This window comes from Zea mays, chromosome 5 (genome assembly GCF_902167145.1).
Source record: "Zea mays cultivar B73 chromosome 5, Zm-B73-REFERENCE-NAM-5.0, whole genome shotgun sequence".
Taxonomy (NCBI): domain Eukaryota; kingdom Viridiplantae; phylum Streptophyta; class Magnoliopsida; order Poales; family Poaceae; genus Zea; species Zea mays.
Window position 1 is genome coordinate 57757878 of NC_050100.1, and position 23309 is coordinate 57781186.

At 51.0% G+C, this 23309-nt stretch overlaps 1 protein-coding gene across 2 annotated transcripts; it reads right to left on the reverse strand.

Annotated features, from left to right (window-relative positions):
* Window positions 1–9142: 9142 nt before the first annotated feature.
* Window positions 9143–13955, reverse strand: LOC100277669 (GATA transcription factor 24). 2 transcript variants are annotated; one of them, NM_001151176.2, is made up of 7 exons: window positions 13340–13885; window positions 13156–13236; window positions 12940–13052; window positions 12225–12356; window positions 11216–11321; window positions 10534–10608; window positions 9414–9693 (listed from the first exon to the last, which is right to left on the reverse strand). In NM_001151176.2, exons 1-7 carry the CDS (start codon window positions 13811–13813, stop codon window positions 9601–9603), a joined length of 1074 nt encoding a protein of 357 aa, NP_001144648.2. In that variant the 5' UTR covers window positions 13814–13885; the 3' UTR covers window positions 9414–9600. The 2 variants fall into 2 exon arrangements, with proteins under 2 accessions (XP_020408838.1, NP_001144648.2); XM_020553249.2 differs by lacking the exon at window positions 10534–10608 and having other exon boundaries at window positions 9143–9693; window positions 13340–13955.
* Window positions 13956–23309: the final 9354 nt, after the last annotated feature.

A 23309-nucleotide genomic window follows, 5' to 3' on the forward strand; every position in this document is an offset into this window, starting at 1 on the left:
TAGGAGTCCCTCAGCTCGGTCAGCCTTGGCTGCTTACGTGTACTCCGTCGTTTTCAGGATCCCACTTTCGAAGTAGTCAAAAAGCACGAAAGACATTCTGGCAGAAAAGATCTTTTCCGAGGAAAATTTTGACGCGGAGGGGGTTCCCCCCTTCTAGCCCCCGAGGGAGGGTCGGGCTTTGCCGAGGCAAGGCTGACCCTTCCTTGATGGTTAGACTTTGTGTGTAAATGAGGTGTATGAACGACTTGAAAGCATCTTTAAGGGTAGAAGCGACGTAGCTGTCGGATGTTCCAAGCGTTGCTGTAGACCTCGCCTTGACTGTTGGCCAGCTTGTACGTCCCGGGCTTCAGAACTTTGGCGATGACGAACGGCCCTTCCCAGGGAGGCGTGAGCTTGTGCCGCCCTCGGGCGTCTTGTCACAGCCGAAGCACCAAGTCGCCCACCTGGAGGTCTCGGGACCGAACCCCTCGGGCGTGGTAGCGTCGCAGGGACTGCTGGTACCGCGTCGAGTGTAGTAAGGCCATGTTCCGAGCCTCTTCCAGCTGGTCCAGTGAGTCTTCTCGGTTAGCTCGATTGCTTTGGTTGTCGTAGGCCCTCGTCCTCGGGGAACCGTATTCTAAGTCTGTGGGCAAGATGGCCTCGGCCCCATAGACTAGAAAAAACGGTGTGAAGCCCGTGGCTCGGCTCGGCGTCGTCCTCAGACTCTAGACCACCGAGGGGAGCTCCCTCATCCATCGCTTGCCGAACTTGTTGAGGTCGTTGTAGATCCGTGGCTTGAGTCCTTGCAGAATCATGCCGTTGGCACGCTCTACTTGCCCATTTGTCATGGGGTGAGCCACGGCGGCCCAGTCCACCCGGATGTGGTGATCCTCGCAGAAGTCCAGGAACTTTCTGCCGGTGAACTGGGTGCCATTGTCGGTGATGATGGAGTGCGGGACCCCAAAGCGATGGATGATGTTGGTGAAGAACGCCACCGCCTGTTCGGACCTGATGCTGTTTAGGGGTCGGACCTCGATCCACTTGGAGAATTTGTCGATGGCGACCAGCAGGTGCGTGTAGCCCCCGGGTGCCTTCTGCAAGAGGCCAACGAGGTCCAGACCCCACACAGCAAACGGCCAGGTGATGGGTATCGTCTGCAAGGCCTGAGTGGGCAAGTGGGTCTGCCTCGCATAGAATTGACACCCTTGGCAGGTGCGGACAATTCTAGTGGCGTCGGCCACCGCGGTCGGCCAGTAGAAACCTTGTCGGAAGGCGTTTCCAACAAGGGCTCGGGGCGCTGCGTGATGACCGCAAGCCCCCGAGTGTATTTCTTGTAAGAGCTCCTGGCCTTCGGCGATGGATATGCATCGCTGGAGGATGCCTGAGGGGCTGCGGTGGTAGAGCTCCTTCCCGTCCCCCAGCAAGACGAACGACTTGGCGCTGCGCCAACCGCCGAGCTTCGACTCGGTCGAGGGGTAGCTCTCCTCGGTGGAGATATTGCAGGTACGGGGTCTGCCAGTTTCGATTAGGCGTGACCCCGCTCCGCTCCTCCTCGACGCGCAGTGCCTCACCCTCGGGGGCCGAGGGTGCCTCGGGCTGAGCCGAGGGCGCCTCGGGCTGGGCCGAGGGTGCCTCAGGCTGGGCCGAGAGTGCCTCGGGCTCGGGCGCGTCGTCGGTCTTGACGGAGGGTTGATGTAGGTCTCGGGACAAGACGTCCGGGGGAACCGTTGTTCACCCCGAGGCTATCTTAGCCAGCTTGTCCGCAGTCTCGTTGTACCGTCGGGCGATGTGGTTGAGCTCGAGCCCGTAGAACTTGTCCTCCAGGCGCCGAACCTCATCGCAGTAGGCTTCCATCTTCGGGTCGCGGTAGTGGGAGTTCTTCATGACTTGGTCAATGACAAGCTGCGAGTCACCGCGAGCGTCGAGGTGTCGGACCCCTAGCTCGATGGCGATGCGCAACCCGTTGACCAGAGCCTCGTACTCAGCCACATTGTTGGACGCCGGGAAGTGGAGGCGTAGCACATAGCGTAGGTGTTTCCCGAGGGGCGAGATGAAGAGCAGGCCCGCGCCTTCCCCTGTCTTCATCAGCGACCCGTCGAAAAACATGGTCCAGAGTTCCAGTTGGATCGAAGCTGTTGGGAGCTGGGTATCGACCCATTCAGCCACAAAGTCCGCCAAGACTTGGGACTTGATGGCCTTCCGAGGGGCGAACGAGATTGTCTCGCCCATGATTTCCACCGCCCACTTTGCAATCCTACCCGAGGCCTCTCGGCACTGGATGATCTCCCCCAGGGGGCAGGATGACACCACAGTCACCGGATGAGACTCGAAGTAGTGTTGCAACTTCCGTCGCGTCAGGATCACCGCGTACAGCAGCTTTTGAATTTGTGGGTAGCGGATCTTGGTCTCGGACAGTACCTCACTGATGAAGTAGACTGGCCTCTGGAAGGGGCAATGCATGCCCCTCTTCTCGTCTCTCAACCACGATCGCGACGCTGACCACCTGAGTGGTAGCGGCGACGTAGATCAAGAGGGCTTCTCCGGCAGCGGGGGGCACCAAGACAAGCGCGTTCATGAGGAGCGCCTTCAGGTTCCCGAGGGCTTCCTCGGCCTCAGGGGTCCAAGTGAAGCACTCGGCCTTTCTTAAGAGGTGGTACAGAGGCAGGCCTCTTTCGCCGAGGCGCGAGATGAAACGGCTCAGAGCCGCAAGGCATCCCGTGACCCTCTGTACGCCTTTCAAGTCCTTGATGGGCCCCATGTTGGTAATGGCCGCGATTTTCTCCGGGTTGGCCTCGATCCCTGCTCGGAGACGATGAACCCCAAAAGCATGCCTCGGGGGACTCCGAAGACGCACTTCTCAGGATTGAGTTTTACGCCTTTCGCCTTGAGACACCGGAATGTCGCTTCAAGGTCGAAAAGGAGGTCGGAGGCTTTCCTCGTCTTGACTACAATGTCATCGACGTAAGCCTCGACCGTTCGACCAATGTGTTCGCCGAACACGTGGTTCATGCACCTTTGGTATGTCGCACCCGCATTCCTCAAACCAAACGGCATGGTAACGTAGCAGTACATGCCAAAAGGTGTGATGAAAGAAGTCACGAGCTGGTCGGACTCTTTCATCCTGATTTGGTGATACCCTGAATAGGCATCGAGGAAAGACAGGGTTTCGCACCCAGCAGTGGAATCCACGATTTGATCGATGCGAGGCAGAGGGTAGGGAACTTTTGGACATGCTTTGTTTAGACCAGTGTAGTCTACACACATCCGCCATTTCCCTCCTTTCTTTCTCACAAGCACAGGGTTGGCAAGCCATTCAGGATGGAATACCTCTTTGATGAACCCTGCTGCCATTAGCTTGTGGATCTCCTCGCCTATGGCTCTGCCCTTTTCTTCGTCGAATCGGCGCAGAGGCTGCTTCACGGGTCGGGCTCCAGCTCGGATATCCAGCGAGTGCTCGGCGACATCCCTCGGTATGCCGGGCATGTCCGAGGGACTCCACGCGAAAACGTCGGCGTTTGCACGGAGAAAGTCGACGAGCACTGCTTCCTATTTGGGATTGAGCTCGGAGCCGATCCGGATCTGCTTGGAGGTGTCGTTGCTGGGGTCGAGAGGGACGGACTTAACCGTCTCCGCTGGCTCGAAGTTGCCGGCATGGCGCTTCACGTCTGGCGCCTCCTTGGAGAGGCTCTCCAGGTCGGCGATGAGGGCCTCGGATTCGGCGAGGGCCTCGGCGTACTCCACGCACTCCATGTCGCATTCGTACGCGTGTCGGTATGTGGGGCCGACGGTGATGACCCCGTTGGGGCCCGGCATCTTGAGCTTGAGGTAGGTGTAGTTGGGGACGGCCATGAACTTGGCGTAGCATGGCCTCCCCAACACCGCGTGGTAGGTTCCTCGGAATCCGACCACCTCGAACGTGAGGGTTTCCCTTCGGAAGTTGGAGGGAGTCCCGAAGCAGACGGGTAGATCGAGTTGTCCGAGGGGCTAGACGCGTTTCCCGGGGATGATCCCGTGGAAAGGCGTCGCGCCTGCCCGGACCGAGGACAGATCGATCCGCAGGAGCCCGAGGGTCTCGGCGTAGATGATGTTGAGGCTGCTGCCTCCGTTCATGAGGACCTTGGTGAGCCTGACGTTGTCGATGATGGGGTCGACAACGAGCGGGTATTTCCCCGGGCTCGGCATGCGGTCGGGATGGTTGCCCTGGTCGAAGGTGATGGGCTTGTCAGACCAGTCTAGGTAGACTGGCGCTACCACCTTTACCGAGCAGACCTCCCAACGCTCTTGCTTGCGGTGCCGAGCCGAGGCATTCGCCACTTGCCCACCGTAGATCATGAAGCAGTCGAAGCATGGCACACTCCTCAAGGGTGTGCTTGACGGGCCCCTGATGATAGGGGCACGGCTCCTTGCGCATCTTGTCGAAGAGATTGGCGCCTCCGGGAGGTTTCCGAGGGTTCTTGTACTCAGCGGCGGCGACAAGGTCCGCATCGGCGGCGTCGCTTTTCGCGTGCGACTTCTTCTTGCCTTTCTTCTTGGTGCCGCGCTGAGTGGACGCCTCAGGGACATCTTCCGGCTGGCGGCCCTGGGGCTGCTTATCCTTCCGGAAGATGGCCTCAACCGCCTCCTGGCCAGAGGCGAACTTGGTGGCGATGTCCATCAGCTCGCTCGCCCTGGTGGGGGTCTTGCGACCCAGCTTGCTCACCAGGTCGCGGCAGGTGGTGCCGGCGAGGAACGCGCCGATGACATTCGAGTCGGTGACGTTGGGCAGCTCGGTGCGCTGCTTCGAGAATCGTCGGATGTAGTCCTGGAGAGACTCTCCCGGCTGCTGGCGGTTGCTTCGGAGATCCCAGAAGTTCCCAGGGCGCACGTACGTGCCCTGGAAGTTGCCGGCGAAGGCTTGGACCAGGTCGTCCCAGTTGGAGATCTGTCCCAGAGGCAGATGCTCCAGCCAGGCTCGAGCGGTGTCGGAGAGGAACAGGGGGAGGTTGTGGATGATGAGGTTGTCATCGTCCGTTCCACCTAGGTGGCAGGCCAGCCGGTAGTCCGCGAGCCACAGTTCTGGCCTCGTCTCCCCCGAGTACTTTGTGATAGTAGTCGGGGTTCGGAACCGGGTCGGGAACGGCGCCCGTCGTATGGCCCGGCTGAAAGCCTGCAGACCGGGTGGTTCAGGCGAGGGACTCCGATCCTCCCCGCTGTCGTAGCGTCCCCCACGCCTGGGGTGGTAGCCTCGGCGCACCTTCTCGTCGAGGTGGGCTCGACGGTTGCAGTGATGGTGCTCGTTGCCGAGGTGACCCGGGGCCGCAGGCGCTGTGTTGCGCGTGCGCCCGGTGTGGACCGAGGCTTCCCGCATGAATCGGGAAGTCGTGGCGTGATGCTTCGAGGGGTAGCCCTGCCTTCGGGAGGCAGAGCTTTCGGCCCGTCGGACCGTGGCATCCTCCAGGAGATTCTTGAGCTCTCCCTGGATACGCCGCCCCTCGGTGGTTGATGGTTCCGGCATCGCGCGGAGAAGTATTGCCGCTGCAGCCAGGTTCTGGCCGACCCCACTGGAAGCCGGTGGCGGCCTTGCCCTGACATCGTCGGCGATGCAGTGCTGGATGCCCTGGGGTAGATGACGTGCTTCTCCGGCCGGAGGTTGGCCTGCCCATTCCTGCCTGATGTCCTGGTGGAACGGCTCAAGTGTTCCTGCTCCCTCATCGAGCCTGGCCTGCATCTCGCGGATTTGCTCGAGCTGTGAGTCCTGACCCCCCGCAGGGACTGGGACCACAGCTAGCTCCCGAAGGATGTCAACGCGAGGCGCAGGCCTAGGGGATCACCGTTTTCCGGTATACCAAGATGGTTTCCTTCGCTGGGACCCCCTAGATCGACGTGGAAACATTCACGACTTGGGCCGCAGTCCTCGTCGCCGAAGCTGCGGCTGCCGTCGGAACAATCGGAAAGGCAGTAGTCGCATGCGGTCATGAAGTCCGGAGCAATCCCAACAAAAGTCGGGCTCGCCATCTTCCTCGGAACTCGAGGGCCCGTAGGTCGAGACGGCTGTCAGCCGGTCCCAGGGTGACCGCATATCGTACCCCGGAGGGTTTGGACTCGCCTCTATGAAAGCGTCCACCGAAGCGAAGTCGCTTGGTGGGTCGAGGCTGAATCCAAAAGGCATGAGATGGGAATCGGTTGGTACCTCTTGGTCGACAGGCAGTGACGAAGTCACGTCAGGGGCAGACTGCACCGTCGTCTCAGGTACGAGGGTGACGCCCAGCAAGTCCTTTGCGAGCGTGCTGGCGTCGTCCGTCCGCTTGGAGTTGGCGTGTTGCGGGGAAACGGCGCTCGTCTTCGTCTCAGACGCGAAGTCGATGCCCGACGTGTCCCCCGTTGGGGCGCCGGCACCGTCGACTCGCTCGACAGCCGACGAGGTGCCGCCTCCTGCTTGGCCTTGGTTGCCCCGCCTCCTCCTCCGTCGGCGGGGGAGGCGACGGGACAAACCCGAATGTTGTTCTTCCGCCACGTGGGGAAGACGTCGTCGATTCCGCCGTCGGCGGGCAGGTTGTCGGCCGCCATTATCGCTGTCGCGCGGCGGGGGAAGGAGTATCATGTCGTAGCTGCCGTCGAGGGGCATGAACTTAAGACTCCTGAAACGGAGCACCGTCTCGGGCTGGAAAGGTTGCTGGAGACTACCCATCTGGAGCTTGTCGGGAAGCTGTTCGTCAACACGCAGCAGGCCCCTACCTGGCGCGCCAACTGTCGACGTTTTGACCCCGGGGGGTCCCTGGACCGACGAGTAAATTGTCACCGCGTGCCCCAGCCCAGATGGGTCGGCGCGAGACGGAGCGCGAAGGGGGGAAAGCCAGAGGGAGACAGGCGTAAAAGGGGAAACCCGCGGCCTTCGTGTTTGTCCCGCGCCCAGGTCGGGTGCGCTTGCAGTAGGGGGTTACAAGCGTCCGCGTGGGAGGGAGCGAGAGGCTTATGCGCGCGCCGTCCCGTCCTCCCCGCGCGGCCAATCCTCTGTAAGAGGGCCCTGGACCTTCCTTTTATAGGCGTAAGGAGAGGGTCCAGGTGTACAATGGGAGATGTAGCAGTGTGCTAACGTGTCTAGCAGAGAGGAGCTAGTGCCCTAAGTACATGCCGTCGTGGCAGCCGGAGAGGTTTTGGCACCCTGTTCGTGTAATGTCGTGGCCGTCGGAGGAGCGCTGGGGCCTTGCGGAAGGACAGCTGTCGGGGCTGTCGAATCCTTGCTGACGTCTCCTTGCTTCCGTAAGGGGGCTGAGAGTCGTCGTTGTTATGGAGCACGCGGGGCGCCATCATTACTTGTTTTACCGGGGCGAGCCAGATAGGACGCCGGTCTTGTCCCCCGTAGCCAGAGCTAGCTAGGGGTAGGGTAATGATGGCCCCTCCTGTGGCGTGGTCGGTCCGAGCCCTGGGTTGGGCGAGGCGGAGGCTCCTCCGAGGTCGGGATCGAGTCTGTCTTCCGAGGTCGAGGTCGAGTCCGAGCCCCTGGGTCGGGCGAGGCGGAGACCGTCGGCTGAGGCCAGGGCTGAGTCCGAGCCCTGGGGTCGGGCGAGGCGGAGTTCGTCGTTTTCCGGGGCCGAGGCCGAGTTCGAGCCCTGGGGTCGGGCGAGGCGGAGTTCGTCGTCTTCTGGGGGTCGAGGCTGAGTCCGAGCCCTGGGGTCGGGCGAGGCGGAGTTCGTCGTCTTCCGGGGCCGAGGCCGAGTCCGAGCCCTAGGGTCGGGCGAGGCGGAGTTCGTCGTCTTCCGGGGCCGAGGCTGAGTCCGAGCCCTGGGGTCGGACGAGGCGGAGTTCGTCGTCTTCTGGGGCCGAGGCCCAGTTCGAGCCCTGGGGTCGGGCGAGGCGGAGTTCGTCGTCTTCCGGGGCCGAGGCCCAGTTCGAGCCCTGGGGTCGGGCGAGGCGGAGCCTCCTATGGCGCCCGAGGCCGGACTTGGCTGCTGTCAGCCTCACTCTGTCGAGTGGCACAGCAGTCGGAGCGGCGCAGGCGGCGCTGTCCTCTTGTCAGACCGGTCAGTGGAGCGGCGAAGTGACTGCGATCACTTCAGCTCTGTCGACTGAAGGGCACGCGTCAGGATAAGGTGTCAGACCATCCTTGCATTAAATGCTCCTGCGATACGGTCGGTCGGCGTGGCGATTTGGCCAAGGTTGCTTCTTGGCGAAGACTGGGCCTCGGGCGAGCCGAAGGTGTGTCCGTTGCTTGAGGGGGCCCTCGGGCGAGACGTAAATCCTCTGGGGTCGGCTGCCCTTGCCCGAGGCTGGGCTCGGGCGAGGCGAGATCGTGTCCTTGAGTGGACCGAGCCTTGACTTAATCGCATCCATCAGGCCTTTGCATCTTTGTGCTGATTGGGGTTACCAGCTGAGATTAGGAGTCTTGGAGGTACCCCTAATTATGGTCCCCGACAAACACTTATCCGCCTATGGCCCTCTACTAGCTACCTAGCCCATATCACTAAGGTCCCTAGCCTCAAGCAATATAAACCGTTGGGCTCCAAGCCCTCTCGTGGGATCAAGGGTCTTGCTACAACTAAGGTGTTGTTTGGTTCACATATTTGTAATATTTGTAACGTAAACGATAACCGATAACGTTAAACTATGTTAGTTTAAATCAAACCGTAATCAGATATCACACTAGAAAGCGATACCGTTCTAGTCAAACTTGTTACCGCTTGTAATCGAGTGTGAATACGCTATATTTTGTGAACCAAACGACATATAAGCTGTCCGCAAGACAGAACGACGTGGTTGATTCCACCAAGAGCACATGACCCCAATACTGATGCTACGCTTGATGCATGTTCTTCACAGGTCCATAACACTGACATATATAAGGTTCCCATACAATATATTAAAATATGCGTGGCCCATCAAGGGCACTATCGCCATAAATTAGGAAACATGATAATTAAGACCACTATGTGGTATGTTCATTAACCTTATTACCTGTGCGCTTGGCAATATAACATAAAGTATTATCAAGTATAGATTGTTGATTTGATTCGTCAAGATCTTGGAGACAATGCTGGAAAGCTCTACACCTCGGCTGGCCCAGACGACGAGTATTAAATGAAAAATGTATTTTACAAAAAAAACATACAAATGAAGATATATTTAAAAAGTCTGATTTTCGAAGTTAAAAGTTTGCACTAAAAAAAGTACCATTGCAAGTTTGCAATTCAGGCAAAGAAACTGAGATGGTTCATATACGGAACCAACCTTCTGCCAATTCGATATACATCGATTACATTTCGGTGACGCATTTCAAAATGGCACAGTCCGATTCTAGTTGAAAATGGAAACGTTTCGGTGGTTTAGCTGCTCCGTGTGGCAAGCGCTCCCTAAGTACTCTGAGATATTGATCGAAGACGTTGCTGCACGGTTAAAACTGAGTGGACTTCAACGGTTCTTAACAGTCACGCCTCAAGACAAGAAATAGCTTCGTTATAGACGCAGCGGCTGCAAACATGACACGGGATAAAGCACTGTCATAGCTCTTAACTACAGGGCACCAAGGTAAATGGAAGGATTCCATATCTAAGCAGCCTCCAACTCAATTATAGTACAGCAGCTGACCGCCTACTGCAGAGATCACTCCGGGATGATGCTCCTCGTGGCTTTTACCCCATCGCTGGATTAAACACCACTACTCGATGACTCGTGGCCATTGGTCATGGCTGCTGCAGCATTCTCTAGCTCAGAGCCAGGCGCAGACATGGCGCTTCCATTCTGCTTGGAAAAAAAGTAGACCGCAATTAAGTTCCAACCAGTTAATTATTCAGAATACGAAGGCATACAATTTATCAAAACAAACAAGGTAGACAGGAGAAAATAATGGGAGCTGTGGAAGAGAAATTGGGAAAGGATGATAAGGTAATCCATCTTATACTGTCCCTGAAACATTATGAACTATGAAGTAGTAATGTAAAGAGAAGATTAACAGTAACTCTTGTTTAGTGGAGCAATAAACATTTTTCTTAGTTTGAAGCATAAGACTATCTCCAGTAGAGTGCATAAAATAGGGGACGCTAGGTGACACTGTTTGCAGAGAGAGGTTTAAAATAGGAGATGAGATAGGAGATGGAATAGGGATCTGATGGATATAGCCTAAGGGCTCGTTTAGGACCAAGGGTAATGGAGGGGGTTGAGGAGCCAAAATTCCTTGCTATTCAAAATTGAATAGCAAGAGATTTTGGCCCCCTCAACCACCACTATTACCTTTGCTCCCAAAACAAGCCTGAATAGCAACGGATTTTGGCCCCCTCGACCCCCTCTATTACCTTTGCTCCCAAACAAGCACTAAGAGGAAAAAGGGATAGATGGAAAAAGCATGCGCCTACTGCACTTGAGTACAATGTTAAAACGACCTCTCAGATCGATTTGTTAGAATCAGATACCATAACTAGGACAGAGATCATGAAAGGTGCGTTGCAAATAATTCGATAAGGAATCAACAAAACTGAATCAAGGATTTTCACTTACAACTTATCGGATAAGGCTCAACCAAACAGGATCCCCACCAAGATTAGGTAGAAAACATACGCAACGAACAAAGAAAGAAAAACTTACACCACCATCTAGATGCGGAGCTGATTGCGTAGCTTGGAGAGGTACAGGAGATTTTGTTACGTCCCTCAGGAGACCCTATAAAGATGTGAATGGACGATCAACCCTAGATTTACTTGTGGTTAAACCAATAAGGTTCCACATTATGAGGTATTTTCTCTAATGCAACCATAATACAAACCAGAAAAGAAAGAACAAATTCACTAGATGAGAAAGATCTGCATTTTATCTCTAAAACAGAAACAACCAAAATACACCAGAAGAGTGCGTGAGCACAGGTTAGATTACAGTGGCGCAATATAAAAAAAGATCGACACAATGTTTTGTAAATTACAGGGTCAGCAAAACTTCAGTGTAGCATTGTGATTGTCATGTAAGCATCCAAAGGCAAAGTACCCAGCAAGATTTTTTTACATATTTTTAAAAATTCTTAATACTAAGATGGTTGTTACATGTTATGTTGGGTCCATTTTATAGTTTACAAAAACAGCAACTGTCTTCCCGAGCACGTTGGGCCAGGATAAAAGGGGGGACCATTAGCCTGGGTCATTGTTCTGGGACGTGGATTTCTTACTCACACTCGCCTCTTGGTCCATTACGTAGTCTAAGCTATAAATAAATATGTTTGAAGTTTCAATGATGCTAAAATCTTGCATTGTAAGTACTGCTAAGCAATCACAAATACCTTATTTGCCCACATGAGGCCACATGCATTGCATAATGTTCTTGGTCCATCAGGTCCGCGACGCATCATTGGTGTAGCTGTTGCATTAGTACCACAGTGATGACATCTGAAAGAATTGGACATCAGAACAATTCAGAAATGATTTTTTTACTTTTTAAATATTTAAAAGAAGGGCAGGCCTAGTGCAGTGATGACAACTGTCTCACTGGTGACTGGGTTCTAAGCAGCCTCTCCGCATTTGCGGGGGAAGACTTGCCTCGATTTAGCCCTTCTCCAAACCCCACTCATCTAAGAACCTTCGCCACTGAGTCTGCCCCCCTTTTAAATATTTAAAAGGAACTCCAATCACATGCAATATGAAAACATAATATCCACAAAACAAGAACCTTTTGAAAGAAGCATGTGTCAATGCATGCTAGGTACACCAACAAGTGTTTCTTTTTTCTTTTAGCAAACTTGCTTGTAATGTGGCACAACAGTTTGAAGTTTGATTATCCAAATCATGCCTAAACCAGCAGGAAGCTGATCTTAAACCACATAGTCCGTGCAGTACAGACCTATCTAACCACCAGAACCAGCAAAGCTGGAGAATCTTGAGTTCATGACTGATGTGCATGGTAATCTAGGAAGCAGAATAAAAAAGATTTCAACAGTTACCAACACCACAACATTTGATTGCTAATACTGTAGAGGCATATCATGTGAGTAACAAATGAACATTCTGTGTGCGGCTAGGTGGGAAGTATTGAAGTACTAACATACAATGGTGTCAACCAGGAAGATGTATAGTAACCACAGCATGGTTTATATATTTTTTTGTATTATAGCTCAGATCTGTACTTCTTTCTGATAATTGTTCCAGAGAACAAACAAGGATCTGAAATTCAAGGCATATACAATGAAATAACAAGAAAATATGCAATAGTGTCTTTTAATCATCTCAAAACATTCATGCATAAGTCAAACACCTGTAAACCACAAGCAAACTGAAAACACTTCTGTGACTTACTCGGCAGCAGATGGAGGTCGGCCTTCAACTAATGCCCAATTCGGGGAGCCATCTGCGGATGCCATTTCTGATGCTGCTATTTCATCAGGCTTTGGTTTTGAAGATGTAAATTGACCTCGATTACGCTGCATCCTACAGATACAAGCAAATTGTGTAAATCCCAAGAATGCATATGCACAACCTTCTATGATGAAGCAGACTATATAGCAACATCCAACATAACATCATAATCCTACATTTAAATCAAGAAACACCACGTCAGCATAAATGGACAAAGCTGCTACGCAACCAAAAACCATGCAACAGTAAGAAATAATGAAAACTAGTTAATCAGGTGAGCAACTTTTTTTTTTGCAACATACATGACAACTGGTGAAAGTAGTACATACAGTCACTCATGAGTCATGACTCGAAGGATTCCTAATGACTACCAAACAATAGTCACTGCTAAAAACGAACACATAAAAATTAGGGCTCACGAATAATCAATCTATTCTAATCATAAGAACTTGGAAAATGCCATGGAGTTATGGTGTGCATCTTCCCACTTGGAACTAGTTACATTTGAACAAGGAACATGATGCCATACAATAGGGCAAATCCTTGGTTTCCAATCACAAAAATTAAGTTTATTGAGTTCCGACAAAACAAACTTAATGCCACTTCAGATAGTGCGAACAGTGTATCCAACCAAAGTTAAACAGCTATCACCAACCTAAGTGCAACTTCCTTCCGGACAGAGTATCGGATCTTCTTATCAAAGTTCCGCTCCTTCCGCTTTTCCCTAAATCTCATCAGAGATGCCACCCGATGTGGATAATTCAACCTCTGAAAGGAGAAGAGCAAATACACGCATGTGAACCATCCATTCCAGTTTGCAGTTAATATGAACATAGGCATCATACATAAATTCAACATCACTTATCCTAACCTTACTATAAGGTGCAGAGGACGACGCTCCGCCCAGGCTGCTCAGCTCCCTCCCTCCAAGCAGCAAAAGCACGGCTTGGACCTGCAGACAAAACCAACAGCTCTCATCGGTATAGCGAATTGAATTGACTACACGCAGAGAAAAACAAGTTAACATCTACAGAGAGCAGAAGAGGAGGGGGGACCTTATCAGGGGAGACGGAGTCGAACACATAGACCTCGCCCTGGAACGAGAGGGTGAGCTGGTTGGTCGCCATGGGTGGCACGGTCCCAGCCACCAACGCCGAGTGCGGGTCCATCTGCGAGACTGCGGCCGCCGCCGCCGCGGCAGCAGCATCCGCGTCCATGGGAACGTGCTCCCCACCGATGCCGCCGTGCTGACCTTCGTGCTCATCCTCGTCCTCCTCCTCCATCTCGTCTTCCTGCTCGTCCTCCTCCTCCTCTTCCTCCCCAACCTCCTGCTCGTGCCCCTGCAGCTGCTGCTGTTGTTCCGCGGCGAAGCGGTTCAATGCCTCCGCCTCGGCGGCGGCCGCCACGAGGTGCTCCACCGACGGGGCAACGGCGGCGGGAGGCGGGGCGGCGATCCCATCCGCTGGCTGCGGGTGCCGCTCGGGCCCCCGGCGCGGCTGGTATGGCTTGCTTCCGTCGTGGTGGGACATGGATGAGCGGCGGGATCGGATCGGATCGGACGATGGGATGGAGGGTAACCCTAGCCCCTAGGATTTCAATCTGGTTTCGATTTGGAGGGTGGAAAATGTCCCCGGGTTGGAGAGACGAAGACGACGTAGTAGGCGTCCATGGGTTCGGGTAGGTTTTGTGGACACACCACAGCCGTCGGATGCATTGTTTTTTTTTGTACGGTGTTCCTAGAAATAAACATAATTTCGTTTTTTAAAAATAGATTAATTTTATATCCTCCTATATTATACTCATCCCAAAATATAGTTCTAGCTCACTTTTTTATGTGCACATCATTCAATATGCAAACTACATTTATATGTTACTTAATGAATGCGTAATTAGTCTAAGGTCCCGTTTGGATCATTAGAATTGAATTCTATTATAATAATAGTAATTTAGACATATATCAATTAAGCTAATTAGGTTTTATGTAAAATATATTTATATAATATTATTAGCAAGATGTCGGAGATATTTATGTGTTATATTTTTACTATAGAGGAGTGAGACGAAGAGTGTCATGTAAGTTACAAAATAGAAACAAATTCTATTAATGCATAAAATCATTTCCCACCCTTCTCTTCATGAATTTGAGATAAGCTTATATCTGAACTTTAGAAAGTGGTGGAATATCAAATTCTAAACTAAATAAGTTATTTTATTGAGTGAATTCAATTCCTCTAAAATGAAGGAATCCAAACACCCAATAAAACGAATTATATTTTGAGACGGTGGGAGTACCAATTAAAATGTGTCGACGCTGATCTAGGCGTCAATCACTGTGGGTGTACCGTCTGGTGGTGCCCTCTGCGGCGGCACGGACGGCCCGCAACTCTGGACCGAACGGTCCTCGACCTAGGCGCAGGAGCGGCACCTTCTCTGCGTCACACCGGACGGTCCATGCTCTGAGATGGAGGGTCCGCGATGGCGCATGGTCATCTTCCTCCTTACTGGAATCTAGACCTCGCCCCTAGGGGAGATCTTAGGATGCTATGGGTTGACATGTCACCCGGGGTGTCCCCAAACGATGTGGAGTCGCCTAGGAATTAATCGACAATTGAGGTAGTGTATCTTGAATGGACAACTAGACCTTGCCACCCCCGAGAGAGGTAAGATCCTATGGTCGTTTCAGGATCGACAGGTCTCCCAAGATGGATCTAGACGACGTAGAGTCGAATAGGGGTAGAGGTGAATATGCGAAAAGCTATAGCTATAACTACGCTACATCTACTCCTATGGCATGAATGATAAAGAAAATAATTGGTTCGATTAGAATGTGTTCAGAGGTTCTCAATCGGTCGTATCCCTTCATATATATAGGGGAGGTCTGGACCGCGATAGCTAACAAATCACACATGCATAGATGAATAACCATACACCAAATAAGGATAATCGGTTAATTTGATCGCGGGGGCGCGGACTGTCCGGGCCCTAGGGCCAGATCGTCCACCACTTTTAGTGTTCAGCAAAATGTTTCGCTAATATTAGGCTTGGATCAACAACTATATCTCATTAAACCATAAAATGACTAAGCATTAAATCCTAGTTTGTTTTAGCTTATAGATTTGGATTATATAATCTAGATTATAATTTGTCGAGATTATAATCTGTATATAGTTGTTTAGTTGTCTAGATTATACGAATACATATTATTATTCTTTAAGAGACAAAGGCAGTAATACCATTATTTATGGTCGTCTTTTTTTACGATTATGGTATTCTATCGATTCACGCAACTATTTATAAAGACACAATATTAAAATTATACTATTTTATACATCTTATTTTTGTCCATGGGAAAGTACTCTAAAATTGAAATTACATTCTCCCAGTAAATAATGCATTAGCAATTTAATCCCGATGCTACTCATTTCACTCCACGGCCGTGACATCAATGGTAAGCAACACTAACGGAGCTAGTTCCTATGGCAAACTGCCTCCGTTGCGACATCAATGGAGCATCGAAAGTTCGCTAAGTTTGGTCGTCAGAGTTGTGTTTGGTCCCAAGAGCATCGCTTGCTCGCAGCAAGGCCACCAAAGTTGTGTTGGATCACGGCATGAACGCACGCCCAGATGTGATGCCGCCGTTCTCCAAGCCACGCCCCGCGCTCTCTCCGCCGTTGTCTTTCCTTTTAGTCGCGTCCACGACCATGAACAACGACGACAGACTCATGGCCATCCACGGTGAATCATGTAGTTGTCGCGCCGTCCAGTTCGCTGAACGACCCAGTGAAAGTCATCTCGAGAGGATAAATAGTCAAAATCTGAAAATTATAAATTTTTACCACGAACTTCATTGGAAGGTTGACATTAGAACGATTATAAATGAATTCGGAGTGCGGAAAAGAGTTCTTCTTGCTAAGACTTACTCAATCTATTGCAGATTACTTTGGGAGCAAACTCAAATCGATGGCAAGCAAGAGAACTAGAAAGGGGAGAGGGAAGAAGCTAATTAACGGTGTTTCGTACCTCGCTCCGACAAGTAGGTTTATTGTGCATGTTTCATGCTCTGTAGGGCATGCAGGGAGGGCACAATATTTATACTTGTTTGGGCATAACGTCCCTATCTCGTCATCAGTGGCTTGGACTACCGGCACCATTAACGATCAAACTAGTAGTAGTGGTTACAAGCAAAGGGAGGAGAGGCTCCCAGATCTCTTATCGAGATGGAAGTGGAGCTTATAAGCTGAGAGGTGGTGTCCTAGCTAAGTCTTGGCTTGGCGGAGCTCCGGTCTCCTGGTCCTCATCGACGCTCCTCCTCCTATTTATCCTTATGGGCTCATCTCCGTATGAAGGCGTCCGGTCGTCCCTCAATCCGTCCTTCTGTTCCTCGATCGGTCAATCCCCCTGCCTAAGGCGTTCCTCTCCCTTTTATAGGCCAGGAGAGGGGTCAGTCAGCGGTGGCTTCTCTACGAAGGAGCCGTAAGGCAGGGGTAAAGTTTTACCCCGGGTGAGCCCACGAGTACGCGTGGGGCCCAAGGCTGCCAGGCTGGCGCGTATTTATCGTGGTGGATGACATGGGGGCAGCAATGGTCCTAGGCACCATCATTCGGGCTATGCCGACCCCTGGCTTCCGTAGCCTGGGGCTCGGCGTGGCTCGTCGTGTAGTGCCCTGCAAGAGGTCTGCGCACTCAGGCCTAGTCTGATAGGCCATAAGTGTGTCACAGATCGAGGGGCGCATGGGCTATTAATGCACCGCAGTCTAGGGGCTCGTAGGTTATGAGTGCTATGCGGTCCGAGTGTCCGTAGGTCATGAGTGGAAGCGGACTGGTGCCCACGCTATGGCTCGATGCCAGGCGTGGTTAATGCGATGAGTCATTTACGGTGGGTCAGTCCGGGGCTGGGCGCAGGATCCACCTGAGTGGTTCCCTTCTAACACGCCCGTCCTCCCTTGTCAGGCTCTACCATCCCCTGCCCCCGGCTCGGTGTCGCGGGGATCGACCGGACGCGGGGTCCGTCTAGGGTTGGTGCACCTGTCTCTTCCGACTGACTAACGGGCCCCAGCGATCAGGGACTCTTTCCTCAGTGTGCTCACTGACTGCCGAGTCCCAGGGACTGGGATAATTTTCTCGACAATAGCCCCCGAGGGTAGAGTTTCGGGGGCTAATAACGAGTTATGTGGCGGGTTGGACGTTGTCCTATTCCTTTTTGTCGCTTGCCGTTGTCAAGTGGAATCGGCAAAGTCCACTGCTGGCTTCAGTCAGATGCTATAAGTAGGGGTCCACTCTGTGCTCACCCCCAATGGACTTCAGTCGTTTATTTGTGCTTTCCAAAAGCGATATTTAGTCATGAGGGTTTTGTTACCTCCAACCTCTTGGGGTCCCGTCGTCTAGTCATGGATCATGGTAAGCGTACAGCTCTGGAGTGCTCTTACCAAGGTCAGTCCAAGCGTCACCCATCACAGGAAAGGTGGGTAGTGACCAAGCACTCACTCGACTCCCGCCCCTCCATCGTATTGGTGACGTCCACTGGTCATAGATCATTGTAAGCGTCCGGCTCTGGAGTGCTCTTACTAAGGTCGGTCCAAGCACCGCCCGTCGTAGAAAAGGTGGGCAGTGTGCAAGCACTCACTCGACTCCCGCCCCTCCATCGTATTGGTGACTAACTTTCCTCGCAGGGAGGTGGGCTCAAGCATTAGAGGAGAGGTCATATTGCTTTCGTCTTCTAGCTCGTCGGATGGTGAGTCGAAGGCTAGCCCTTGTGGCGGCGAACCTGCATCGTTGGTTCCGCCGGCCGGCATAGTCAGCACCCTAGTCATTGTCGGTCATCTCGTGACGATCATGAGGTTGGTTAGTGCTGGCCCCAACCAAGTTGTGTTATATTATGCCGGAGGGTCGTCACTTCCTCCTCCCCCACCCCTCATGTGTCGTCTTGCGAGGTTGGGTCCTCGACCTTTCCGCTATTGACAATTGAAAGGGAAATGTGCCCTTGGGCCATTTCTAAGTATTTTGGTGATTGAGTGCCAACACAAGTGCTTAAATGTAAATCTATGCCCATGAATGGACAAAGTGCAAATCAAGAGCAAAGGTATGTTTCTAAGTCTTAGTACATTGGTTTTGTATACTAATATACTTGTCTAAGTGTTAGAAACAGAAAGAAGAAGAAAAGAAAAGAGGTGAAAAAGGCTTGGCTGTGTACAGCCAAGACTCAGCTCTGTCTGGCACACCGGACAGTCCGGTGGTGCACCGGACAGTCCGGTGGTGCACCGGACAGTGTCCGGTGCGCCAGGCTGGCTCGGGCAAAGTGGCCGCTCTCGGGAATTCACCGGCGACGTACGGCTAAAATTCACCGGACTGTCCGGTGAGCCAACGGTCGGCCAGGCCAACGGTCGGCCGCGGAATCTGCGCGCGACACGTGGCCAAGCCAATGGCTAGAAGGGGGCACCGGACTGTCCGGTGTGCACCGGACATGTCCGGTGCGCCAACGGCTCCCAGATCTGCAACGGTCGGCTGTGCCATTTTAGGAAGGAGATCGGGCACCGGACAGTGTCCGGTGTGCACCGGACTATCCGGTGCGCCCGATGACAGAAGGCAAGATCAGCCTTCCAGAATTGCTCTCAACGGCTCCTAGCTGCCTTGGGGCTATAAAAGGGACCCCTAGGCGCATGGAGGAGAACACCAAGCAACCTTAGAGCATTCTTGATCATCCACACTCAGTCTTTGCGCATTCGTTTGTCATTCTCAGTGATTCGAGCTCCGTTCTAGTGAGAACTTTGAGATAGTCTTTTGAGCTCGATTCTTGGCCGTGTGTGTGCGCATTTTGCTGTGGATTTGTGTGTGTTGCTTCCCTTCCTTACTCAGTGATTCTTTGTGAACATCAAAAGTGTAAGGGCGAGAGGCTCCAAGTTGTGGAGATTCCTCGCGAACGGGATAAGAAAAGAAAAGCATAACACTGTGGTATTCAAGTTGATCATTGGATCACTTGAGAGGAGTTGAGTGCAACTCTCGTCCGTTGGGACGCCACAACGTGGAGTAGGCAAGTTTTGTACTTGGCCGAACCACGGGATAAATCACTGTGTCTTCTCTGTGTTGAATTCTTTGTGATTATCGTATTGTGCAAGACCTTCTCTCTAGCCACTTGGCGATTATTGTGCTAACACTTAACAAGTTTTTGTGGCTATAAGTTTAAGTTTCACAGGATCACCTATTCACCCCCCCTCTAGGTGCTCTCAATTGGTATCAGAGCCGTTCTCTTCACAAAGGGACTAACCGCCCGAAGAGATGGATCTTAAAGGTCGCAAGGGACAACCAAGCAAGACCAAGACAAAGGAGAAGCGCTCGTGCTTCAAATGTGGTAAGATTGGTCATTTCATTGCTAACTGTCCCGATAATGAAAGTGACCAGGAAAAGGGGAACAAAAGGGAGAAGAAGAAGCATTACAAGAAGGCCAAGGGCGAGGCACATATCGGAAAGGAGTGGGATTCGGATTGCTCCTCCTCCGACTCCGACAATGAAGGACTCGCCGCCACCGCCTTCAACAAGTCATCCCTCTTCCCCAACGAGCGTCACTCATGCCTTATGGCAAGGGAGAAGAAGGTATGCAATCAAAACAATGTCACTTATGATTCTTCTAGTGATGATGAGTCTAGTGATGAAGAAATAGATTACTCTAGTTTGTTCAAGGGATTGGATAGAACTAAAGTAGAAAAGATTAATGAATTGATTGATGCCTTGAATGAAAAGGATAGACTCTTAGAAAAACAAGAGGATCTTTTATATGAAGAGCATGACAAATTTGTAGAGGCACAAAAATCTTATGCTTTAGAAGTTAAAAGAAATGAAGTGCTTTCTAGTGAATTATCTTCTTGTCATGAAACCATTGCTACTTTAAAAGGTGTTAATAATGATTTAAATGCTAAACTAGAAGTGGCTAGTAGATCTAACTCTTGTGTAGAACATGTTATGGTTTGCACTAGGTGTAAAGATTTTAATGTTGATGCTTGTAGTGAACACCTAGTTTCAATTTCTAAATTGAATGATGAAGTGGCTAGTCTTAATGCCCAACTTAAGACTAGCAAAAGCGAATTTGATAAATTAAAATTTGCAAGGGATGCCTATACGATTGGTAGACATCCCTCAATTAAGGATGGACTTGGCTTCAAGAGGGAAGCCAAGAACTTAACAAGCCATAAGGCTCCCATTCCCGCCAAGGAGAAAGGGAAGGCCCCTATGGCTGGTAGTGCTAAAAAGAACCATGCTTTTATGTATCATGATAGGAGACATACTAGAAATGCAAATAGAAGTTATAATGTTTTTGATTCATATGTTTATGATTCTCATGACATGTTTGCTTCTAGTTCTTTCTATGTGCATGATAGGAATGTTGGTAGGAGAAATGTTGTTCATAATATGCCTAGGAGAAATGTTGTTAATGTTCCTAGGAAAGTTAATGAGCCTTCTACAATATATCATGCTTTGAATGCTTCCTTTGCAATTTGTAGAAAGGATAGAAAGGTGATTGCTAGGAAGTTAGGGGCAAAATGCAAGGGTGATAAAACTTGCATTTGGATCCCTAAGAAAATTGTGACTAACCTTGTAGGACCCAACAAGTCCAAGCCTAAATTTGCCTTGCAGGTTTATGCATCCGGGGGTTCAAGCTGGATTATTGACAGCGGATGCACAAACCATATGACGGGGGAGAAGAAGATGTTCACCTCCTACGTCAAGAATAAAGATTCCCAAGATTCAATAATATTCGGTGATGGGAATCAAGGCAAGGTAAAAGGGTTAGGTAAAATTGCAATCTCAAATGAGCACTCTATCTCTAATGTGTTTTTAGTAGAGTCTCTTGGATATAATTTGCTATCTGTTAGTCAATTATGCAATATGGGATATAACTGTTTGTTTACAAATGTAGATGTGTCTGTCTTTAGAAGATGTGATGGTTCACTAGCTTTTAAGGGTATTCTAGACGGCAAGCTTTACTTAGTTGTTTTGCAAAAGAAGAGGCCGGTCTAGATGCATGCTTAATGGCTAAGACTTGCATGGGCTGGCTGTGGCATCGCCGCTTAGCACATGTGGGGATGAAGAACCTCCACAAGCTTCTAAAGGGAGAACACGTGATAGGTCTAACCAATGTTCATTTCGAAAAAAGATAGACCTTGTGCAGCTTGTCAAGCAGGGAAACAGGTGGGAGGCTCTCATCACACCAAAAATGTGATGACAACATCAAGACCCCTGGAGCTGCTACATATGGACCTCTTCGGACCCGTCGCCTATCTGAGCATAGGAGGAAGTAAGTATGGTCTAGTTATCGTTGAAGACTTTTCCTGCTTCACTTGGGTGTTCTTTTTGCAGGATAAGTCTGAAACCCAAGGGACCCTCAAGCGCTTCCTCAGGAGAGCTCAAAATGAGTTTGAGCTCAAGGTGAAGAAGATAAGGAGCGACAACGGGTCCGAGTTCAAGAATCTTCAGGTGGAGGAGTTCCTTGAGGAGGAAGGGATCAAGCACGAGTTCTCCGCTCCCTACACACCACAGCAAAATGGTGTGGTAGAGAGGAAGAACAGGACGCTAATTGATATGGCGAGGACAATGCTTGGAGAATTCAAGACCCCCGAGTGTTTCTGGTTGGAAGCCGTGAACACGACTTGCCACGCCATCAACAGGGTCTACCTTCATCGCCTCCTCAAGAAGACTTCGTATGAGCTACTAACCGGTAACAAACCCAATGTATCTTACTTTCGTGTATTTGGGAGCAAGTGCTACATTCTAGTAAAGAAGGGTAGAAATTCTAAGTTTGCTCCCAAAGCTGTAGAAGGGTTTTTGTTAGGTTATGACTCAAATACAAAGGCGTATAGAGTTTTCAACAAATCATCGGGTTTGGTTGAAGTCTCTAGCGACGTTGTATTTGATGAGACTAATGGCTCTCCAAGAGAGCAAGCTGTTGATCTTGATGATGTAGATGAAGAAGATGTTCCGACGGCCGCTATACGAACCATGGCGATTGGTGATATACGACCACAGGAACAAAAGGAGCAAGATCAACCTTCTTCCTCAACTTCGGTGCATCCCCCAACTCAAGACGATGAACAGGTTCATCAAAAGGAGGCGTGTGATCAAGGGGGAGCACAAGATGATCACGTGATGGAGGAAGAAGCACAACCGGCACCTCCAACCCAAGTTCGAGCGATGATTCAAAGAGATCATCCCGTCGACCAAATTCTGGGTGATATTAGCAAGGGAGTAACTACTCGATCTCGATTAGTTAATTTTTGTGAGCATTACTCCTTTGTCTCCTCTATTGAGCCTTTCAGGGTAGAAGAGGCCTTGCTAGATCCGGACTGGGTGTTAGCCATGCAGGAGGAACTCAACAACTTCAAGCGCAATGAAGTTTGGACACTGGTGCCTCGTCCCAAGCAAAACGTTGTGGGAATCAAGTGGGTATTCCGCAACAAACAGGACGAGCACGGGGTGGTGACGAGGAACAAGGCTAGACTTGTGGCAAAAGGTTATGCCCAAGTCGCAGGTTTGGACTTTGAGGAGACGTTTGCTCCTGTGGCTAGGCTAGAATCAATTCGTATCTTGCTAGCATATGCCGCTCATCATTCTTTCAGGTTGTTCCAAATGGATGTGAAGAGCGCTTTCCTCAATGGGCCAATCAAGGAGGAGGTGTACGTGGAGCAACCCCCTGGCTTCGAGGATGAACGGTACCCCGACCACGTGTGTAAGCTCTCTAAGGCGCTCTATGGACTTAAGCAAGCCCCAAGAGCATGGTATGAATGCCTTAGAGACTTTCTAATTGTTAATGCTTTCAAGGTTGGGAAAGCCGATCCAACTCTTTTTACTAAGACATGTGATGGTGATTTGTTTGTGTGCCAAATTTATGTCGATGACATAATATTTGGTTCTACTAACCAAAAGTCTTGTGAAGAGTTTAGCAGGGTGATGACGCAGAAATTCGAGATGTCAATGATGGGCGAGTTGAACTACTTCCTTGGGTTCCAAGTGAAGCAACTCAAAGACGGCACCTTCATCT